Below are 11688 nucleotides of genomic sequence, written 5' to 3' on the forward strand. Positions count from 1 at the left end.
ACCAATCCACAGCTGAACCGCGGCAACAAGTAGTTGTTGGGTAGTTGGTGTTTTCGTAATCAGCGTAACCTGAAGGAATCAGTTGAATGGATTGAACTCACTCGTTAAGACAGTGGCTTGGCGCCACCTAGTGTCTGTTTTAGTTTCATATTAAACGTCATTTAATTGTTTGACATATTTCTGCCTTCAAAATTTAAAACATTAATTTCATAACATTTTATGAATTTGTAGGCTAATTGCAGTGTAAATGTATAATGATGGCTCTGATGGCTTTTGTTGACACATTGTTTTTTTACTAGTAACAGCCCTTTATTATTTTAACTTAATTTATCAATTGGAATTAAGAACGTGGCATTCCATATAATAATGGCATTTAAAAAAATAATAATAATAATAATAAATAAATTTGTTTAAATGCCCCTGGACATCAGTTTACGGGTTTGTTTCTGATGCTATCAATGTTGTTTTTGGTTACATAAAAAATGTAACCAAAAAGCTGAGGGCACACACAGGTGCTGTTTGGATGAGCATGATGCTTGTATGTTCAATGCATGGCATGTGTTTCACTAAATCCGTTCCCATGGACACCTTTTGTTTGACCTAATTCTGGATATTTCCAGCCTAAAACATGTGATTAAAATAAGTAAAAGTAAGTTTAAAATAAATTGGACAAAAAGTAATCTAAAAATTAGTCAGAATACATTACCTTGTGAGTAACCTGCTACTAAATACAATTTTCATCATGTAATCTGTAGTCAGTAACGGACTACAATTTGTAAGTAATCTACCCAGCACTGTATGTATATGCACACTTTATGCATTAAAGTACTTTCTGAAGATGTGAAACACAAATATAACATGTTGGAAAATTTATTTAAGATTTGAATATATGAGATATATTTGAGCATTATCTTCTTGAAAATGAAGGACAAAAATGATAGCACTAACAAAAGAAGTGGGACCATTTATTCCCCTTTTCCACAGTTAACAATGGTTGGAAAAAAAAAATGACATTGGAGCAGTAAAGCAGAAGGATGCACAAAGAGATGCCTCAAATACCTTTGACCATATAATTTCTCACCCAACAAGTGCAGCAGATTTAGATGATCAAGAAGTAAAACTGCATGAAGTTAACAGGAAGACAGAGTTTTAGTTTTCAGGAAGACAGCGACAGGAGAACTAGACCACTGGGTCATTGGATCAGTATTTTTTTTAAAGTACATTGTATTAAACAAATCAGTTAGTCAACCTGTTTAATTAGTTTGCAACCACCTTGATCCAAAACGATCAAATTTAAATGCAAGGACTGTTATACAAATAGAAATACTCATTGAGCACCAGGGCACTGACAAATATCTCGGAATGCTAATATATATTTAAAACCATTACAATATGTTGTAAAAATTCCAATTAAATAATTCCAACAAGCCATCTACACATCATGCAGATACATCCATATAATCATTTCCTTCTCCAGCATACCTGTAAATGCACAAGGCATGCATGCAAAGCTAAATTTGAGCCCCACAATAGTTCAAACCAGAGCATTTTCCATTCAGCATCTAAACATTTAAAAGAACAACAGAAGGCATTAGCATTCCCCGCAACACTCAAGTGTTATGTGCTTCAGATGTGCCTAGATGCCACATTTAAAATTGATTTCAGTCACCCTATAAGACACAGTTGTAAAAAGCTACATGGAAAAACAAAGTCAAGATGTGAAGCAGCAATTCCAGTAGTATAAGGCTTTAAGCACAGAGAGCAGAAACACTCCCACCTTTCCATCCAGCCATATAAAACATGATTCCCAAATTGTGCCCTGATGGCCCATGCTATTGATGGCTTTTCTGTTATGAAGTATTTTCTTGTCAACTTTACCTTCTTTAATGGTTCTCTACACTTACAGTTTCAAGTCATTTTGATGGTCTCATGTGATTCATGATTTGAGTTAGTGGTGAATTACGATTAAGAATGATTAAACGGAAAAAGATCACATATCATGTTAGAGTATAACCATACTAGAAGCATTAACATCAAGTTTGTTTCCAGTTTAGTGAAATTAACCTTTAGGCAACTCAGCTTCTATAAACAGTAGCAAAAGACAGTAATGAAAATACTTGATTTCAGGAGAAAAGCTGTTAATTTCTTAAATTTATTTGATCTCTCATCTTACAAAACGAAATATTGCATAAACACAATGCAGCTTGTCTACTTAATTGCATAATTCACTAATTTCTAGAAACTTCCCATTAGCATGAACCAGTTATGAAACCGTGTGAGAGAAACGGGGGACTCCAGATTTAATAGTACCCATTTATTATGACCATATGGAGCGAGAGCAAAACTCCCTGACCAGTCTCTGTTCCTTTTAGCCCTTTCCAGGTTACGTGGTAGGAGGCACTTGATAGCTAGCATGGGCAAAGTTAATGTTGGGCTTATCAGGTAACTAGAAAAACCAAGCAACCATGCTTCCCTCCCATTACTGGATGTGACTTGAAGCTCTTAAACACTGTGTGTGGTTGTTTCAGTTCCACTCATTTCAAGTCTTTTTGTCAGAAACATACAAATTCAATCAGTGAAACCAAAAATACTTTGGTCGTAATCATTTTCCCGATGTACATCAAATTATACTTTCAATCAAATCGGAGTAATGCTTTTCTTCACAAATGGTCCTATTGCGCAATTCAGGTTTTAAAAATTAATTCTGGGATACGGTTCCATTAATAAAAAAAGGTGGCTTTATCATTCAGTCTTAATGAACTACAGATTAGGTCGCAGATTAAAATGTTGACTCTCAGGGAATAACAATACTGGACTGCTGAACAACACCTGCTGGGAAACAAAATGCATCAACCATTTGCAGGAGCCAACCAAGAGTATAATCACAGCAAAATAAAACTTCAGTTCAAGTTGAACGATTAGGTGGGAAATCCCGCTGCAGCTAATTTCCTAGTAGGTCATACTTTAAGAATGAGGAAAAGGGGAAAGAAAGCACGGTCCGATTTCTTTGGCAGTACAGCTCTGCGTCCACAGAGCAGATGGACAGAGGGTTGAGGAGGTAGAGAGCTAGTCAAAAGCTTCCACCCATATTCTTTATTTCATATGGGATGGAGACGATGTTTGCCTCTAATTTTCCCCTTCACCCAACCACCATCCTGTAGTTAAGGCTATTGGTGTTCAGTGTGACATCCTGATCTCACTGCTGAAAAGTCTGTGCCGATAAAAGAAGGGTCAAACGGAAGGTGTTCGTATATTTTCAAGCAACGATTGGACTGTCGGTAAGGAGAGTAACGCCCTCCCCACACCCTTGCTGGCACGGAAGCAGGCATAACCCAGAAGCCCCCACATGGCTCCTTTCAACACGTTGCGTACTACCCAGCCAAAGCGAGACGGTGGAGCCACGCTAAAAGGAAAAGAAACAAAGATTTTTGGCATGATATATCTGGTACTATTAGATACCAAAGTACATGCAGCTGTGTCGGTATGTACCTCATGATCTCATGAATATTGAGCTCTTCATCCCAGTTCCTCTCAATACCAGGAACATGACCCATCCCGACCACTCCAACCACCACAGCAGGCACTTCTGAAGGAAAAAAAAAAGGGAGCGTCTGAATGAGAGGTTTCATGTAACAAGTAACATGATTCTAGATGTGTTTCTTGCTTGAATGAAGCACTGGCAGTTTTATTTTAGCATTATTCATATACTATCATAGTATACATTTATTATTTTGAATTAGCCTTCATTTTAATTTTAGTAATTTTGTTATGTGCTTTTGCCATCATTACTAATTTTAGTTTTTACTTTTAATATATTTGTGACCCTGGACCACAAAACCAGTCTTAAGTCGCTGGGGTATATATGTAACAATAACCAAAAATACACTGTATGGGTCAAAATTATAGATTTTTCTTTTATGCCAAAAATCATTAGGATATTAAGTAAAGATCATGTTCCATGAAGATATTTTGTAAATGTACTACTGTAAATATATAAAAACGTCATTTTTGATTAGTAATATGCATTGCTAAGAATTCATTTGGACAACTTTAAAGGCGATTTTCTCAATATTTGGATTTTTTTGCACCCTCAGATTCCAGATTTTCAAATAGTTGTATCTCGGCCAAATATTGTCCGATCCTAACAAACCATACATCAATGGAAAGCTTATTTATTCAGCTTTCAGATGTATGAATTATATATAAATTATGTATAAATCGAGGGTCACATTTCTATTTAGCTTTAATTCAGGTTTAATGTGGGTTTGATTCAGATTTACTTCCAATTTTAGTACTTCAAATTAAAAGGTAACATTTAAGTTTTTTAATCTAACATTAAAAAACATAAGTACACAAACACAGTGAGCAAAAGTCTTCCAAAGTCACACTGTAAAGGTGTAACAGAAGTGCTCTCTGAAGTTTAATTTAGCTGTCTGTGCACAGACTGTTTAATACGGCTCGGAGGTGGTATAAATGCAATTGCACAGCAATTAGAACTGGACACTTTCTTACTGAGGTGTGAGAGCAGGCATATTTTTGTCTGTTCTTACACAGAATTTTGAGCCTTAACTCATACTACATACTGTATGTAGAAAATTTTTATTAATCCAAATATGAATTAAGTATAATCACTGTGAATATAGTCCTTTGTGTATGAAGTTGTTCTACTATTATTATTATAAAAAGCCCTTTAACACTTGCACTCTATTAGTTTTCTAACGGCACGTTTTCTTTAAAAAAAAAAAAAGGCCTCTAACACTAGCTTTCTCTGTTCTTTTTCAATTCTAACTACTTGTTTTCTTTTTATTTATTATAAAAAAGACTCTCTAACACTAGTGTTTCCTATTCTATCTACTATTCTAAAAAAACAAAACAAAAAAAACACCTTGTTACATGTCCTGCGTTAAGGCCTTTCCACACTGAGCGTGACGCGAAAAAGTGAGGCGAATCACCGATGAACGGTGCTCTTACAGCGAGCACGAAACGACTGTTCGCCTTCTGCTAATTCACGCCTGCACGCTAGGTGGCGCTGACCAACAATGCATTTTTCCTCAGATATGTATCTCGAATATGGATTTAACATCTAAATTAAGATAAACAAACTTTGGATCTACACCAGAAACACAAGCCATCTATAATGCTTATAATTATATTTTATTATGTAGCCTATTATTGTAAGTACAATTAGCATCAAGCTACACTTGAAAATGTATGTAATAATTAATGTATTTGCTTACCCACTTTAAACCATCATCGAGTGCTTGTAATAACTTCCAATTGTGATCTATAGTTGATTTTGATTCTATAATAAGCAGACACATGCACTCTTTGTACGTTTAATAACACTACACTGCTAATATTTGTCATAAACATCCTTTATTGCTATAAAAAAAAAAACATGAGCTGCATACAAAACGCATACAGAAAACATATCGTCATAATCATAAGTCTCATTTGCTTTCATATTTCATGTGTAGAAAAATGTTTCACTCGATTTTTTTTTTTAATACGGATGATCTAGAGAGCGAACACGCTCCGACTTAGAACACTTGCGCATGTGGAAGAAAACAGACGGTGCTCTACAGATCACATAATTCAGTGGAGAATTATTAGAAATGTTCTTCTGTATAAAGAACATGCGAGAATAAATCTGTTCTCAGATACCAACGATAACAAGAACTCATCCACTCTCTTCTCTCTGGGATACTCTTCTTTGGTGTTTGTTTACATTGGTTTTTGAAACAGCGCCACCATTCTCACCCTTTCATGCAACAGCAGCTGCTCCGATCACTTGATCCTAGCTCAAATCTTATTGGATGGCCCGTGTTTTCGCTTTGCGAAATTGAAAAGATTCGTCGGACTGGTGCGAAAAAAAAAAAATTTGCATTTTCGGTGCGCGAATGTTTGCAGACCATGTGGAAGCATCCATAGAAATCTACTGTTTTATTCCAGCGCGGCATCGCGTCCGATATTCACTTCGCATTTTTGCGCTCAGTGAGACTTGTCATAGCATTTGCATATTATTGCTCTTTTGTTTTTTGCGCTATATAAATGCTTCATTCATTCCTTCCTTCCTTCATTCCTAAATGTAACATTTTATTTCAGCAATAATATCGCAAGTGATTTTAATCGTTTTTGTTTAGGTTTTAGATAAAGCTACAGACCACAGTCCACCCAAAATTGAAAGTTCTGTCATAATTTACTCATCCTCATGTCTTCCCAAACTTCCCAACTTAAAAGAAGATGCGCTGGTAACCAAACATGGACAAAATTGGAAGTCAATGTGAACCGAAAATGTTTGGTTACCAACGTTCTTCAGAAATATCTTCTATATTGCAAGAAATAAAGGCATACAAGTTTGGGTGAGTAAATTACATAATTTTCATTTTTGGGTGAACTCCCTCTTTAAATTAAAAACACTGAGCACACCAGAATATGTATTTTTAAATTCAAGAAATTTCCCTACTTCAAAACAGCATCACTATCACTTCACAACAGAGGCATGCAGTACTCACTCTCAGCATTAGGAGGCGCCTCCACACAGCGCGCTGCTTGTCTAAGTGTGTGTGTGAGGTAGATGTCTCGTTCTGCAACAATAGTGCGGTGGAGGGCTGGAAACTCGCCAATCATTTCCGACATGGTCTGCTCCAGAAGATCCTTTTGTTTACACTTCTCTACATCCTCCTTGCTGATAAGAGCAAAAACACATACCAAAATCAGATTCATGTAAATTTCAACCATACAAGAACATGTCCAGGCCATATTTCACCCAAGTTTTGCTTAAACAAAATGAATCCTGTATTTAGGACCAATACTTGAACAACAATTATTAATTGTCTTCAAATAAATGGTCCTAAATAAAGGCTTCATTAAGCTTGTTGGAATTTCAAGCTTAATTTAAGGCATGAAACCTCACAGCCCCAATTCTCATTAATGTAATGTAAAAAAATAAATAAATAAATAAACTCATTATCATTAGTGTAAGGCTTTACTACAAACAATCTAAAGAACTGTAATATATCATTTATTTTGTGACGTATTTATACACCATAGTAGAATTTGCTGCACTGCCTTTATGCAGATAAAAAAATACTAACAATGAAATATGAATGTTTTCAATCAATTCAATTAGTTTGTTTTTTTAAAATACTGAATTAACAAAATGTTATCTACATTAAATCACAAACAATTGTATATCAATTGTTGTTGAAAAAAGTCCTCAAAATAAAATAAAGACATTACTGTGACAGAAGAAATCAGTGCCTTTAGAACTATATATATATATAGTATATTATATATATATTATACGTTAAAACATTATGTGGTTTATTTCTTACCATTGAACATAAGCTTATTGCTTCTAGCCCACAGCTAATACATTTTGCTAAACTTTTTATGTACCTATGCAGACTTGCATCTTTGGGTGTAGTGTCTTGGTGTTTTCTTGTCTCATTTTTAAGACACCATATGAGGTTTTAGATTCTAAGAAACGTCAAAGGAGTGATAAATGTGCATATAAAAACAAAGTGGTGTACGTTTGTACCTGATGGGGTCAGAGAGGAAGCACAGGCCCCAGGCCAGACGAGCCTTCTGCCACAGGCTGAGAGCAGCTATTGCACGCTTAAAGGTTACTGGAATGGGCCGATCCCCAAGATGAAATTTACAGAAGGGCACTTTTCCTGCCTGCATTGGGTAAAAAAGAAGGAAATGCATATTTTATTAAAGCAGATCAGTCTTTGCTGTGACATGCACTGTGGTGTCCACAGGTTTCATGTTACGTGACTACGTGTATTTACTGTTCTTTGATAATTGGTGACATCTGCTGGGAGTCAGAAGAGAGTGCATGAGTTACAGTGCATGTCAGGACCACGAGGACTGTGTAAGTGCATGTGCATTCACACTGACCTCCTTAAAGGCTTCTCTAAACTCTCCTCCGGGGGCCATGCCCAGCTGTTCTGTAATGTGAGCCGAGACTTTGAGCAGCAATATCTGCATGAGGCCAGACATCACTCCATTCTGACATGAGAAATGAGAAAAAACAGAGGGTAGAAATGAGGTTAGGCTAGTAACATGTCGAAAAATGAATGCAGAGGAATGTGTTTGACAATATAATAACTAGTCATGGCTGACCTGTTTAATGGCCTGCTGGACCTTCTCCAAGTTAATGTCTTTAGCCTCTTTTAGCAGCGTTTTCTCATCCATCTTAAGCATGGATACTCTATACTGGCATAGCTCCACCACCACCACATCTGGCTGAACTGCTCGGATCGTCTGAAACAGAGTGCACAGTATCAAAACAGCATTTGATCAATCAGTAGACCTGATGTTAGTCCATAAAAGAGAGAAAGCCAGTGCTTACAGTGGCAACATCCTTCTTGCTGCTGTCGCTGAAGTGGGCAGTGCCAACCAGGTACACAATGCTGCCCTCAGGTGTGGTGAGACGCGTCACGGTGTCCGGCAGATCTGGCTCCGTCTGTCGGCGCTGGGTACGCACTTGCCACAAAACTTCCACTGCCTCAGAGTCCGCTAAATAGACAAAAACCATTTTCAAGATCAACACAAATATTATTTATCTCAAGAACATAAGAGGTGGAGCAAAAACACTTCTTATTATATACACTTTATGGCCACAGTAGAGGCATAGCTACCAGAAAATATTTTTAGAGAACTAGTTTCAGCACTGAAAACCAGAAATGGAAAATGAGTCGTAAAAAAAACTATGTAAATAGTCTTCTTTCCATATGAGCTCATAATCAAAAGAAAACGTTGCATGTAAACCAGACAGCAATGGAAAGATCAGTCATGTGATCTGCTTTTCAAGCACTACTGGAACACAAACATAGGAAGGATGAGCTTTAGAAAATATATAGTTTGAACTTTTGTAGTGGTGTGACATTTGGAAAAAGTTAAAAACTTGAAATTTAATTTAAAATTTCTAACTTAGATGAACTAAACTTGTTAGTTTAGCAATTAAATGTGCACTGGACCAGTATTATTACTGTTAACAAAAGCTAAATTGAAAAAAACATTTAAACAAAACTTGGGGGGAAAAAACTAAAAACATAACTGGGAAAATAGAAACTAAAATAAATTGACTCTAGAAAGTTTTTGAAACATGGCATATTATTAAAGTTTTATAGGCTTCCTGCATTAAAAATGAAAATGCCACTAGACAGCAATAACACGACTGTGCTGAGAAATTTAATATGGTTAATTAACATTTGAATTACACCAGTTAGCACAAACTTGGTCGCTCTAAAATACTATAACTACTAAATGAAATTAGAAAAATTAAAACTAAGTATGATAAAGTGAAAACTAACAAACCAAACTGAAAAGATAAATTATCAATAATTGATTAATATTAGTTAATTAATAAAACATTAAAAACTCTAATAACCCTGCACTGAACAATGAGAGTTTTAAAATGATACAATATGACATCTTTGTCAATATGATTAACTTTGAGGACTACACATTTCTTACAAAATCATGATTTGTAAACTTTAAATCAGAGATTACTCACAGAGTCCTAGAGGAAATGGAGGTTGTGCGTCATCTTCTGCTTGGCCAACTGAGTCATCCTAAAAACAAAAATGATGAATTATAATCTACAAATTTCTTTACATGAACACATTCTGAAAATGTACACAAAACAGGTGCGAACAAGCTCTGCGAAGGTTGAGCGAATGAAAGCTAAAAGCTTCAGTTAAACAAAGAATGCTGTGCATATTTCTTTATCGTGGGAAATGCCCACCTAAACAAACAAAAAACGATTTTCCAATACTTTCAATACCCACAAGAAGGCAATAAAGAGACTACATGTACATTAAACAAGAATGAAAGTGAACGAAAAGCACAGGAAAGTGAATCACTGAACCACAACAGATGCCATTTCAATTTAGCGGCACGTGTTCATGACTTGAATCAAATCCTTAATAATCACAGATTAAAATCCATCGTGATGAAAATAAATCAGTTAATAAATTCATACTTCTAGTGAATTTCTCATCCTGCCAAAGACAAAACAAAACCTACAAGCTCTTTAATTCTATACCTCTGAATTGTTGTCCTGATCCATTGTCCGCTGTTCAGTAAAACCTCAACCTGAAATAAAAGATCATACGAGTCAGACACAAAAACAACACACATAACATGACTCCACCAAATGGCACTGAGACATTCAACAGATTTGAAGAGCTTTGGAAGGCTGTGTACTGGCCTGTTGGAAATATATGCCTCAACACCAAACCAGACACTGTTTAATTAAAGGATTTCTAACTTTTCTGACTTGTACAGTTGGGTTGGTTGAGTAAAGTGAGTCATCAGACTTGATTATCAGCCTGCCATCTTGCCTTGTGCAATTACACCACGTATACTTTTCGACCTACTGTGATTCCAGCACAACAGGATTAGATTTTGTTTTGATGAGGCTTCAGATCTGATAACTATCTTTTAAGTTGCACGACAAAGCGCTTTCTGTTGACCACGTAACAGATCTAATCATACAGAAGGCAGACATTAAAGGTGGCAACCTGCTGTCATCAGACCACCTGGCTAACACACCAAACTCAATTCAGACAGCTTACAGTTTCTAGCTTTTAAAATGCTTTTGTAAGAAGTTAAATTTCATAGAAAAGCCGAGCGCATTTTAAATTGAAGTTATAAACAGTCAGTCCAAACAGAAGGCAAAACTAAACCGCAAAATCTGATGAACTAGCTGCAATCTCAGCCACCACTTCGAAAAAGCAGCAAATATAGAAATATCCCTTACATTTGACTTAGGAGACAGCTTGTCCACTCTTCCCACGAAAGTAACGAATCGGATCGGACCGGGATCGGACAGTCAGTTGAAGTGAGGGATGATTCTTGACCAGGTAGTTCGGCTACAGGCTAACGTTAACTGCGCACACATCCGCGCAGCTGTTAGCTGATGCTATGCTAATATAAGCTAAGCCCCTTTAAAAACTTTAAAGAACTAACCAACAATAAGTTACTTATCTTGGCGCGCCGTGGCGATTATAATTATAGAGATATTTAAAGAATACTAAAACTACCACCTTGATTGTTGTTCATTTGCTAGCCTCGGCAAAAATGAAATGATTAAAGTTAGAGCTACAGTCAGTCAGCTGCTTGCATGAAGTCACTCTGTAGCGCCGCCCGTTGTTGCAATGCTTTCTGGGTAATGTAGTATATACGATGATAGCGACTGAGGCCGTGTAAACAGATGATTTTATTTGGAAAAAAGTCGGGTTTATACTTACTCTATATCAATCTATATAACAAAAGTAGGAAGTATAATTGAAATATTACCCTACTGAACGGTTTTAAAAGGAACTATTGCAATGCAAATTGTATATTTTGTAAGTTTCATATGCTTAGCTACATGGTAACAAAAAAGTTACAAAGTAGGCCTAGATGTAACATTACTTTAACTCATGTTTGTGCTTTCTGAAACAAAATGTGGTTAAAATCTGCCAAAAAATATTTATTTTTTATTTTAAAAAGGAGAAATTTTGTTCAGCTAAATTAGATAATTTATCTTACGTTTAAAACAGATTACATTGGTCATTTGTGAGGTGCAATTTATCCTTGTCATTCAGACAATATTATAGTAACTGAAGACAAAAGTTTGAAAAAAAAAAAGCGAATTGTTTTATTATGGTAACTACAATTCATTAACCTGGT

The 11688-nt window shown here is 35.9% G+C and overlaps 1 protein-coding gene across 1 annotated transcript; it reads right to left on the minus strand.

Annotated features, from left to right (window-relative positions):
* Nucleotides 1-952: 952 nt before the first annotated feature.
* trabd (TraB domain containing) lies at nt 953-11180 on the minus strand. The gene is made up of 10 exons (XM_058752206.1): nt 10775-11180; nt 10058-10107; nt 9527-9584; nt 8360-8526; nt 8131-8271; nt 7906-8016; nt 7544-7683; nt 6516-6688; nt 3490-3586; nt 953-3403 (listed from the first exon to the last, which is right to left on the minus strand). Exons 2-10 carry the CDS (start codon nt 10079-10081, stop codon nt 3232-3234), a joined length of 1083 nt encoding a protein of 360 aa, XP_058608189.1. The 5' UTR covers nt 10082-10107; nt 10775-11180; the 3' UTR covers nt 953-3231.
* Nucleotides 11181-11688: the final 508 nt, after the last annotated feature.

Source organism: Onychostoma macrolepis, chromosome 18 (genome assembly GCF_012432095.1).
Source record: "Onychostoma macrolepis isolate SWU-2019 chromosome 18, ASM1243209v1, whole genome shotgun sequence".
Lineage (NCBI taxonomy): Eukaryota > Metazoa > Chordata > Actinopteri > Cypriniformes > Cyprinidae > Onychostoma > Onychostoma macrolepis.